At 33.9% G+C, this 12,761-nt stretch overlaps 1 protein-coding gene across 1 annotated transcript in view; it reads right to left on the reverse strand.

The window, feature by feature from the left end:
* DYNC2H1 (dynein cytoplasmic 2 heavy chain 1) overlaps nt 1-12,761 on the reverse strand; it is a 197,513-nt gene that overhangs the window by 149,744 nt on the left and 35,008 nt on the right. Inside the window, exons 39-50 of the mRNA XM_026077887.1 lie at nt 12,415-12,622; nt 11,892-12,021; nt 10,354-10,509; nt 9,091-9,350; nt 7,825-8,071; nt 6,717-6,868; nt 6,021-6,165; nt 4,645-4,747; nt 3,050-3,217; nt 2,800-2,924; nt 1,367-1,615; nt 489-597 (exon numbers count right to left, since the gene is read on the reverse strand). Coding sequence (XP_025933672.1) covers nt 489-597; nt 1,367-1,615; nt 2,800-2,924; nt 3,050-3,217; nt 4,645-4,747; nt 6,021-6,165; nt 6,717-6,868; nt 7,825-8,071; nt 9,091-9,350; nt 10,354-10,509; nt 11,892-12,021; nt 12,415-12,622 — 2,052 coding nt within the window. The remainder of the gene's footprint in view (nt 1-488; nt 598-1,366; nt 1,616-2,799; nt 2,925-3,049; nt 3,218-4,644; nt 4,748-6,020; nt 6,166-6,716; nt 6,869-7,824; nt 8,072-9,090; nt 9,351-10,353; nt 10,510-11,891; nt 12,022-12,414; nt 12,623-12,761) is intronic.

The raw sequence follows: 12,761 nt of genomic DNA on the forward strand, positions 1-12,761 counted from the left end.
AAAGCTAGATAAGGAAATAAAGTCACTTTTTATTTGTTGTTGTTATTATTATTATTATTTATTATCTTGTTACTTTTGGAAGCTTAAGGATAGGATTTAATCTCTTTCATATAGTGAAACATTGGGACACCTCTAAATTTTAACAAATAAGAAGGCATTACCCATTCTTAATTTAAAAAAGGAAGTTGTAGAGAAGAATACATAATTATTTTGCTATTACAGTACTTTAAAGACTTTTAAAATAAATTACTTCATTTGTAAATTTGAGGATTTGAGAGCACCCCTACTGTAGGGTAGCTTGGAGGATAGCTGAGTTGTTTCATGTACAGGAAGCATTCTAGCTACAATAGCACAGAAAGTTAATTAACCCCTCTGACTTGACTATTTCTAGTATGGATACAAAGTTAGAAAACATCATCTAATTCTGCCCCATTGAACCAACTCTGTGTAGTAAAAATAGCACCATAATCTTTTTGCACTTGTCTGACCTGAAGAGAGTAAACTGTTGATCATCTCAAGGAAGGTGGAGTGGACAAACTGATAGTCTTCAAGTAGTAATACCACCTGTTGTGCTTCAATGCCAGCAAGCTCCATCACCTAGAAGCAGATAAATATTTTAATCTCAGTATACGGAATAAGGGTATTGTTTCATAAGAGAATAATAATCTCTCCATGATTATATATTACCTATATATTTTTCCTGAAGCATCTAGGTTGTTATGCTTATACATCTACAAAAGATTACCTCAGATAACTGAGGTATCAAATATAAAGAACATTCTACCTAGATGCATAGCTTGGTAATGAAAAAATAATTAGAACAGACTCTTTCCTAGAGTATATTAATGTTCCAAATGTGGAAGAGTTAAGCAATTGCATCACCCTTTTGTATGGGCTTAGTTCTGGAATTTTCTTTAGCTGTTCTGAAGGCATTGGCAAATCTTGATTCAAAATTTCCATTTCTTTTTAAATAATGTGTACACTTTCATAAATCACTAAAATTTTCTTTAATTCTGCTACTGTACCAGGCAGAGCCTATTAGGGACAAAATATGAAAATACATACCTGAAAAAAAACTTTCAAATTCACATAGGCTTAGATTTTATAAAGTGCATTACACTCAGAACAAGGGTTCAAGTATCCAAAAAAAGAGAGTTTTGGGCACTTACTACAGAAAACAGTATGTATGTCTGAGCACTAAGAACTTCTAAAAATCTGTTTTTTCATTTAGAATATTTGCATTATGCTTTTCTTAAAACAGCTCCTACACACAATACTTATTTTGTGTCTTTTGAAATTCCCATAACCATTTTTTTTAAAACACAAGCCTACAAAACAACAAAATGTAAGACATTGAGTTACTTACATGTTTAAGATCATTTCTGAATTGCTTCAGCTCATAGCCTCTGGAAATTTTGGGAGTAATCAGAACAGCTCCATGCATATGACTAACTAAAGATGTAACTGTTCGACGACCTACACCACTCCGTCCTGCCAAAAGGAGCGATCCTCCAGGAAAACTTAACACTCTGTCCACTCTGGACATATAATTGATGACTTCTTGGAACAGTAAAATCTCTATCTCTTTTTTGTCTCGCCCATAATGGGTAATACCCTATTAAAAAAGAAACAAAGAAATTTATTCATTCATAATAAATATAAACAGTAAGATAGGAAAACATCCAACATTTAAAGTTTAGAAATGAAAGGTTTGAAAGCTTAAGAGACAAAGCTAATATTCTTTACCAATAAATTATTTATGTGATAGAATTTAGATACCTTGCTTGACCTTATCCAGCAATGAACAGATCACATTATCTTAGTAACGGAATTGTACAACATCCTCAGCACCAGGTCACCCTAGAATTCTTTGATATATTTAAATAGGAATTTATTACTCAATTAATTAAAAATAAATATAGGGCTGGAATGACATCTGACCTGTGGCTTTGACTACAGATTAATACTGGCATGATTTAGAACACTTTTAGGCTGCTAATGCCTGCATAACTTCAGATTATGGGATTCCCTAGCCAAACACACATAATATCAGATCCCAATATTAAATTCTGGCCTCACTATACTTAACTAAACCTCAGCTTCGAAGTCCATCACAATTGCGCAGTCGGAGAAAATAGAAACTCTCTGATTACTGAGGCTACTCTACTTCTTCATTGCCCATAGAGTCTATTGACCACAACTGGGCAATTAAGAAGAGAGGAACAAGTTTCCCATCTGCAAGAGCAGCCATCAAACTTTACCAATAAAGGGCAGATGACCTCAGATCTCTCATCTGAAAATCAGATGAGATTAGTAGAGTTAACATGCTTGCATTTCTTCTTCAGTTTCATTTTTCGTACTTTGCTGTTTAAAAGCATGACAAATCTCCAAGCTATATATCTGCATCTCTTTAAACAGAAATTACTTTAGGAAATTACTAATTTATAAAGGAAACATTTCACAAAACATTTCAATACTCAGAACAATGCATAAACATAAATGTGTATCAGTGTTTCTCAAAATGTTGTCCATTAGACTGTGGTAAGTCACCAGCAAATGACACTTAGGCCCTTCCATTAAAGCAACCTTGATGCATGATACTTCCTCCTGCCTGTCACATAGCATGACAGACTTTCCCTTATTTGACCAAACACAAGAAATGAATCCTCGATCAAATAGCAGACCTCATTCTAGACCTGACATCTGTATGCTACTTCCTGCAAAATATGTCTTTGAATTGCTGCTGTATATTTTTGAAATTAAAGTTGTATTTGTATATATTCCTTAATCTTGACTCACTTTTTTAATAATATCTTTCAGATCTGCTGAGTTTAGCCTGCCAAGTGGCCTCCCATGTGGTGGTAGTGCCTGTCCTGGAGCAATGAATGCTTCATGACAAGCTCCCCAAGTTACATAGAAGATATCTGTGAAAAATAAAAGGAAATATTTAGAAGCACAGGTCCTCAACTTATATGGTATCAGACTGATTGGACTAGGTAGTTCATAATCAAGTATTTCAAGTTTATGTAATACGTCTTAAATGCCTTACCTGCCATATTGTCCAGAACATCTGAGCCCCAGTCACCTTGAAACACTTTCATTAAAACATTATCAAATACAGAGAGTTCTTTCATGCCAACAATTTTGTCACGGAACAAACGATGTGCTTCATAAGCAACAATTTCCAATACATAGTCTACTGTTTGTGTTGATGATCCTACAAAATTTTTATAGAGAGGTTTAAGTTTATATTTTTATAATAAATTCTACAGTTCTCAAATTTTCCATTTCAAAATATGAGATCGAAAATGAGTAAGTGAGATTACATACCACCAGGAGAGCATCAATATGGAAGACATAAGAGAAAAAAGCAAACATTATGAAGTGATTAAGAACATTTTAGTGTATCATTACAAGATAAAATTAAAGACATATTGCTAAAACAAGTTCTCCAGTTTAGTGCCAGCATCCTGTTGGAAATGAACAAGGTGGTGTACACAGAATCAAAATAAACAATGACAAAATATCCAGCAATTAAAACAAACAAACAAAAAATAGGGGAGACTGTTTAAAAGGAGCAAGAAAAAGATTGATAGTAAGTAGTACGGTAATAATAAATCCCCAGAACAGGTAGTGTCTATTATAAAAGGCCATTGGAGTATATAAAACTTCAACATTCCTCTCAGAAATAAGAAGCAAAGTGAGATGAAATTCAGTGAGGAGTAAATGACATGCTGTATTGCTCATCACTGAAAAAGCACAAGCAACTATCACCTTCAGATACAAACAATCAGTCCTTAACAGGTTGAGATTACTTATTCATTGACTGTCAGTGTAGCTTTTCTGCCATCATTTGAGCTACACTGATTTATACCATCTGAGGATCCAAAAAAATTAATGGAATATGAGCATAACATTCTTATCAGTTTTACATGTGTTAAGCCACTTCTCTAGGTAACCCTTTGCTCCAATTAATGTAACAAATAAAATATAATAAGGAGCAGTTGTTCATGATCTGGCAATTTCAAAGGAAGGACAAAAAGAAAACAGAAAGAAGCCTAGGTTGTCTATTTGGAAAAGCACCCAAAATTAAACACATTTCGAGATCATGAGAATATTTAGGCTTTATATAGATATTTATAAATATTTATATAGATGAGGTAGATTTCTATATGTTTACGGGTTGTGATATTCCTCTTTTGTTAAATAGGTCATAGATGGCGTTGTTCCACAGTCACCACATCAGGTATATACAACCAAGCATATAAAGAGAACCATCAGTGGCAAGCCTCTGGGAATCCAAAAGTTGTATCATCAAAAAAAAGAAAAAAAAAAAAAAAGGGAGGGGAGTAATGGGGAAACTACAGGTTCCTACAGAAAAGAACACAGTTCCAACCTACTTCCTTCCCTTAATCTACAAATAGCTCCCACGTGTTTTAAAACATCATACAGGTTTTTATATTTGCTTGCTATATGTTACAGAACAAATTGTTAGACTATCTTTTTCTTCAACTGAGTTACAGATTGTTCATGGTTTAAAAGGAGTACAGTAGGTGAACAAGTTGCAACAGTAAGATCGACATCAAAAATATCTTGGGACATTTTAGAAATGCTTTATCACTGAAAATAGAATTGGTGACTTACCACCTGCTAAATCATATCTGAATAAACCAAGAACCCACTGAGTAAGAATACATGGTGTAAAGAGGTAATGACTGTGATCATCAACTGTGAATTTCGCCCGTACCTAAAAACAGAAGTCAAAAAAAAGATGTTTTAAATTGTAAACCACTTGGAAATATACATTTTTTTTTCTAAAATACCATATAAATTAGGTTTGTATTAAGACTGTATATTTAGATATTTTACTAATGCACACTTTTGGTTTTTTTGAAAAGTGCGAAGATAGTGCAAATTCTGTTTTCTGAATACAGAAGAATTTCTCATAATTAGAACATTTCTTCTGTACCATTTTTGAGGCAAACAACAACTGCATATGTTACCTAGGACTTTCTTAGTGTAGCATTATTATACATAGCACACAATCTTTTCAAAACAATAAATCTTACCAAATATAAAATGCAAAAGAAATATAAATGTGTAATAAAAAACTACATAAATGAATAACATTCACTCACTACAAATGACTTATCATAGAAATACTCAGTCTTCACTCAAAGAGAATATTTGAATTTAGAACTTTAATTGAAAGAATAACTGTCATCATCAGTTATTTAATTCCGGTGTGATGAAATTTAAACTTCGGTTTCTTAGAATACATTGATAATATCATATGAAACTGAAGCTACTTGGTGCCTACAAACTGGCAGCTACACCCACTCTTTGGTCACAAAGACCAGTTTTTTAACATGGTTCTGTATAGACGGGGACATTCTCAGAACATACAGTAAGCCCTTACAGACCCATCCCACCTACCCCAGGAAGACTATTTACAGGATTAGGAGAAGTAAGTATTTAAGTGTTTTGCTAGGCAAAGGTGGCTAAAATTTTGAGTGAGAGGCAGAAAAGGCACTTGTGTGCCTGAACACCTTTTTTAACTGTGTAAAAATTTTAATAGGTAGTCCTTGATGTGCATAAGGGAACATCCTCATAAATCTCTTTGGCATTTATATAGCATCCATAATACCTGAGCACATAACAATCTTTAAAGTATGTTATCTCCTCATTCAGTGTAACAAGATGAAAGTAGGAAAATACTATTATCCACATTTTATAAATCAGGAACTGAAGGTATATATGGGTTAAGATGCTTGCCAAAGTCATACAATAAATTTGTGGCAAAGCAAGAGCCCTTAATGCTCTCCATTTGGTTCTAATATCTAGGAGTCTCTATAAATATATACCTCTTTAATGCTGAGAGCAACCTTACGGAAAAGATAAAACTTTATATTTTAACACTGATAAAACTTTTCAATCTCTTGTTAATATCCAAGGTAATGATTAAACATTTTTATTTCTGAATTCTCCATCTCCAAGAAAAAGAAGTTAATTTTCTATACCTGCTCATACACTTGAACCATAGATCCTGCTAGCTGATGTATTTTTGGTAAAGAACCCCAGGCAGGATGATTCTTTAGGTTTTTCTGTAGTACAGGTTCCAAGTAGGCACTATAAATAGTTTGCAGTTGGTCTCTCTCTGGATAGCTACATGGAAAAAAGACAGAAGAAAATCAATTAATTTCATTCTTAATTTCCTTTTTAAAAACAAAAGGTTTCAAATTTATATCAAAAAGTCCCATGAAATTTCAATGAATAAGACCTCCACCCAGCAGCTAAGTAACATAACTTCTTTTTATTGCTATAGGCAATCCTCATAAATTTTCTAAATACATGTTTAAATGTGCTCAAACTTAACAAAACTTCTTTTCAATTTCTCTAATCCTGTAAACAAACAGCACCTTAACATAAAGCTGCAAAACAGCAGCTTACTGAAAGCAAAGTCATGCAACAGGAAACATATTTCAAACACTTCACTACAGTAGGTAGCTACAGATTGTTCCTTAACTAGTTTCTAATGCCAAGAGGCACCAAATACAATATCAAATCTGAAGATCCCAAAATAATAGAAAACATGAAGGACTAGAAAATGCCCAAAACAATCACAGACCACATCTTTGTACAAATTTAATTCAGCAAGGGCACAAACAGAGGCAAAATCTGAGTTCTCAAAGTCAAACGAGTTTCCACGTACTTACTCGATTGCACAAATACGAACAATAGAAGTAAACCTGGTAGTAAGTTTATGCCTTCCTAATGTTCCCCCAGCAGACATGGAAGCCACAATTTGAATGTTTTCTAAACCAACCCATTCCAGATTTTCATCATAAAATCCTTGGTATGTCAGAACCTTTAATAAATAAATAAATAAATAAATATTTTATTAAAAGTCAATAGTCAATAAGGTATCTTAAAAATATATATATATCACAATTAGTGAGAAGTATAGCGCTACTACTGTTTTCTTAATTGCCAGCAGTATGCTCAGTCCCCGTGTTTTTTTCCGTAATAGAGTCTAAGATGTTAATTCTCAAGCAATTCTAAAATCCTATTAACAAAAAAGTCAGTATCACATGTTGTGAGGTCAAGGGAAAAGCCAATGCAGGCTAGAATTGTCCATAATTAGTCAATAACTCTCCCCTGGAGATGAGTATCTAACATAAAGTTATTGGTTATTGGTTTCTTGTCTTTAACAGGAAAGTAGGCAGCAGGCATCAATGGTAGGAAAGCACTGAAAACTTTACTCTGACCAAGTCTTAAGCATTGAATGGTTTTATATCTGAAAGAAAAAATTATACTAAAAAGGAACAGATCCAGAAAAAAAAAGGATAATACACACAATGTATAAATGAATAATAAAAAAAGAAGTGGTGGGTTACGGTACTCTGAGGCTCTTAATGAAATGTGGAGGAAAAGAAAGGGAGTATGTTAGGCAGGAAAAGTTATCAAAATCCCCATGAAATTACTTTAAATATTACACTTGTACTTACAGTCCATACTGATAAAAGAATGATGTCACATCATTAACTTACACTGTCAAGCATTGCTTAGATTATAACCTATTGGGGTAAGCACTCTTTATTATTTATGGCTACAAGCCCAATAAAAATGTTCTCTTAGTTCTGGCTGACACCTATATATTCTATCAAACTACACATAAAAATAATGTCAATACAGATGCAGGATGTTAACTCTGAAAATGATCAACGTAGGTGTTTACTAACTATACTAAACTATTTCCAGTACATATAATTCTCTTTATCTTTATAGATAACTATTATCTATTTCAAAGACATAAGCGTTCACCTGCTGTAGAAAAGCCACGAGAGCGCTTGTTCCCCATTTATCAGGTTTGGGCAGGTTGATATCCTTTAAGTACAAAACAAGCCTTTCACAGTCCTTTGGTCTGTATACTCTCCCAGTGTTTGTACTGATTACAATGCAAGTTTGACTTATTTTTTGCAGAAGATGTTGAGAGGTAGTTTGGGCACTGCAGTGAATGGTAGCAATCTGCGTGGATCGGAGTTGAGAAAATGCGTAACGAAGCAACATCCTAACAAAGAAAAAGTGTACATATATACGAGCATAAATAATACATAAACGTGTTAAAAATACTGTGTATCCAAAGATATTTTACAGTTTTTGAATTAAAACATATACACTGCATGGTATTAATAAAATAGGTGTTGCAGATGATGAACTAAATATTCTTGCCTTTAAAATGGCATTATTTTCCTTTCAAGAAATTCAATAAAATAGTAGTATAGAGCTTCATGAAATAAATACCTAGTCTTTGAGAAACAATATATGCAAACTGCCAGGTCGCTATGCTTTCACAGAGTTTGGTGGAAGTCAACAGGCCTCTGCAGAAAAGCCTCAACAGTCTACATACATATTTCAGAAAGTAGGATCAAGACTACGTTCTTAGGGATAAAAGAAGAAACTAGTTAATAACCTTTTCCTCTTAAGAATCATAATCCATTGGAGCCACAGTATAACTCTTTATCCATATCATTTATTATCAGGATTCCAATGGCTGTACAAAAACAAGCACTTGTGAACAGTACCTAACAAACAATTTCTCTTTGGATAAGGATCTAAATTCCTGATAAAAATCGATGAATCATACATACCCTGGCAGGCCAGCAGGAGACTCAACCCACCTAAATATGAAATCTAAGGCAACAGGATGAGCTAAATTCAGTTTCCTGCACCATGGAATCTAGTGCCACTTCAGATCAGATACATCACGTGCCTCTCAGATACTGCTCCATAATGGCACAGGTCTTCCAAAGGCCCTGTTTCATATCTACAAGTCTCATACAGATGCCTCACATACACTGTGGCATGTCAAATGGTACTACATGCCATGTGCAAGCAACTGAATTGAGCCTGAGCTCTCTCTGGAGATCTTCCAAAGAATTTACTTATTTGCCACTACAGAAGGATTGTTTCAGGTTTTCTGTAACTAAGAATCAGAAAATCATATGAAAAATGCATTATTACAAAATTTTACACACTTTATCACATAGGTAGAAACATATTTTGCTTAAAATAGGAAATATTTTTTACCCTTTTCCACAGCCTTCAGGACCCACAAGAAGAAATGGCTGCTTATTGTTAAAATCTAGCCAGGGTCTAAAGTAATCTAAACCTCTCTGCATGTCAGGGGTTTGGACAACAGGAAGTGTTCGGAGATTACTGAAGTCATCAGCTGTTAGATTTTCAGGTTTTTTCAGTTTATATGTCATAAGCTGTCCAGTGCCAGTATCATAATATGTATCCAGGGGCTTCCTGGGATCTGGTGGAGATTCTCGTGCCCAACTGAAGATCTTTAAAAAAAATTAAGCATCTGTTAAATTCATATTCCTGATGACAAAATCTACGATTTCAAGTTCATCTAAAGAATGTTCAAAGCATACTTTCATAAAATCAAGCATTTAATTTCTGCATTTTATAACCTTAAGTCTGTCTTTGAAACTTTAATCGTTATGCATATGCTTTACAATAAAGTCCTTAACTAAACAGTAACATACTATTTTTCCACAATATAAACAACATGAAATTAACTCTGCATTTAGCAAAGCAACATTTGTAATATTTATCACACAAACAAGATAATTCATTCACGTGCATTAATAGCTAATTCCAGAGTCTGAGCACAACCCTTGACCAGCTTAGCTCCCAGACCGCCTTTTGGAAGGAACCATTTCATTCACTCCAACACAGAACCCAGATGTAACTCTGGAGATAACGGTCTCCAGGAACTGCTTTCTATAGGCAGTATGGACCACTATACCCACATAGTTTTCCAACACTGTCTCCGTAGTCTTCATGCCCTCATGTAGCTACACAAAGACAGTATGATACCACAGCGCATACAACACATAATGCTCATCTAATCCTCTATATAATGCTGCAAGATACCTCACAGATGAGGTGTACCACAGCCCCCAACATTATTTCAGGCATTCTGAACAGAAAAAAGACACAAAAAATAACTCTTGTGGAGTTAGAGATGCAGTATAGACACACATTGCTCTGGAGGAACCTTGCATAAAACAGTATGAACAGAGGCCATTCTATATGACTTGGTATAGCACCAAGGAATTGCTGTCTTGGCTGGATGCACTTAGCAGTATAGACATCACCTTTGCCTGTAACATACAAAACCCTGTCTACTTCTGAGATACTTCCCTAAAGACAACACAGATTGCAAACAAATTAGAGCACAAAAATTCTATTATTGTAAATCTGTAGTGCTAGAGGATAGAAAATAACTAATCCTTCTACGTGTACTGAGAAGTTTTTGATAAACTTGCTGAGAAAGATTACCTGTTTTGTAAATTCTTGTCGTGATTTCATGTTGAGATTGCCACCAAGACCCCGTAACAAGTTAATAATAAACTGCCCACGATCAGTACATCCACGTAGATGAGATAGCCCATTCATCACAGTTCCAACTAGACTTGTTTCTACCACATAGTCATTCTGTAAATTTTAAGTTGTAGCAGATTTAAAGCATAGTCTTAATAATAATATGCTTTGTTAACAGTATTACTCATTGATGAACATATCTGAACACCACTCTTGTTCTAGAAAATTCACCTACTGTGAAATTATTTTTAAGCATTGTCTTGAAAGTTTTAATTCCAACCTATTGACATCGTTTATGATAAGCCATCAGAACATACAGATTATGAGACTCTACAAGAAATCAACATAACCGTACATTGAAAATCTCTCTTATAAATGGATTCTTTGTAGATTTTGCACTCTAGTGCCAAAGGGGATTTGTAGAATCAAGATCAGTGTCATGTTATTTCTTCTGTATTCAGCTGAAGGTATTTTTAAGTCTAAAAATCTGCATGGGGGAAAGAGCCCAGAGGGGAAATAATATTAAAAATACAACAGGACCGTTTATACTCCCCAACAGGAGGTAATGCAGATCTCACAAATATTAGCTTACTATTCACAGCAGTAGGGATTTCTCCTAAATAATATTTCATGCAACAGATGCCATTTGCTCAGTGCAAACGCAATTCCTTCAGAAGATGTATGAAGTCAGGTAAGAATCTACATACCTCAAGAAGAAAAAAAAAAGCACATACATGCAGAGGAACAATGCCCTAAATATATATCCTAGAATCACAGAATCAGGATGATGTATAGGGTTTTGGACCAAACAAAATTAAACCTACCTGTAAGGAAAATCATTTTCTATACAGTTATTACACCTTTTGCATATTAAAAAAAATCTTTTTTGTTAAGGTTTTGAGTAGAGTGTTACAGAGCTAAAGTTACATACTTAAACACAGGATAGGTTAGTGGGAGCTGTGAAAATTCAGCATTCTGAATAATCAGACTACTTTTTTTAGATATCTCAGATTTTAGGAGTGTAACATTATATTTCTCCCCACCCCATTAAAAACTCTATATCAGTGCAATGTTTCAAATTTCAGCTTTTTTTGTTATTGACAGTAACTTAAATTTAGAAAAACATTTTTTTCACCTTTTCATTTTTTTAGTTTAGATGTTTAGATCTTTCAGATCTTTGAAAATATATAGAGAGATATCATGCATGGAAAATTAAATATGGATATTTAGTTTCACAGGAATACATGAATCTAACAAGTTAAAACTGTATTCAAAGTTTTATAACTTTAAACACAGCTATCAGTTTCTGGGAACTCACAGGGATTAGAACAGTTTCAGTATTAACCTTATTAAGCAAATAGCCATCAAGAAAGCACTGTGGTTTTTTTTTTTACTTAAAATTTATCATTAATATGAATGAGCTCTTCAGTGTTAGTCTAGAAAAATGGATTATCTGAATAGAAGCTGAAAATTGATTAAGTACTCAGTTTACTAACCTGCTTCACAACCCAGTTTAAAGCCTTCTCAAAATAGTCTCCAATCCAATTTTTAAGGTTATATCTGCATTCTTCAGGCTGACTTCTTAGCCAAGACTTTATCAGAGAATTGAGATCTGTATCTTCATCGCTATCTCAACAGAAAACAGAATAAGATTCAAACAAAAACAAGACAGCCACATCTTCAACTAGATATCTTCAAGGGGAACAACAAAATTCTACGAAAAGTTTAGGGAAAGATTTTAACATAAGAAATTCCAATCAATATTTGAGCCCTCTGAGGATTACACAGAAACAAATAATCCACCAGGTCTCTTTCAAAAAGTCTTGAGATATACCAGCCAAAAGGTTGTAAAGGAACAACTTAGAAGTGACATGAAACCTAAGGCAAACTCTGCCAGTGATTTGCTTCGTACGTGTAAGCAATTAATCAAATCTCTCTACAGTTTAGACTCCCTTTCAAGAAAAGAAAGGTAAGAATACTTGCCTACTTTAAAAAGTAGGTAATATTCTTGTGACTTACCTCAAAAAGATCATTCCCATTCGAGATATTGTAGCAGGAGAGGCACAGCTAAGATCATGAGTTTCAAATATAAAGTTAACATTTGAGCCAAATTGGATTCTTTCTCCACTGGGCATAGTCAACAATCTGTTGTCATCCAGAACAGAATTCAAAGATTCAATCCATTCAGGATCAATGTCACCATCACAAATTATCCATGAAGTAATGTCTATTTCCAGACACAAAAACAGATTATCAAACACAAGAAAAACACTTAAAGAACATGACTCCTTGCTATTTTAACATTGTTTATTACTTTTTATTCACTGTGATTTAAATATAAGTTTTTTAAAGATACCCCTTACATT

This window comes from Apteryx rowi, unplaced genomic scaffold (genome assembly GCF_003343035.1).
Source record: "Apteryx rowi isolate R43461 unplaced genomic scaffold, aptRow1 scaffold_466, whole genome shotgun sequence".
Lineage (NCBI taxonomy): Eukaryota > Metazoa > Chordata > Aves > Apterygiformes > Apterygidae > Apteryx > Apteryx rowi.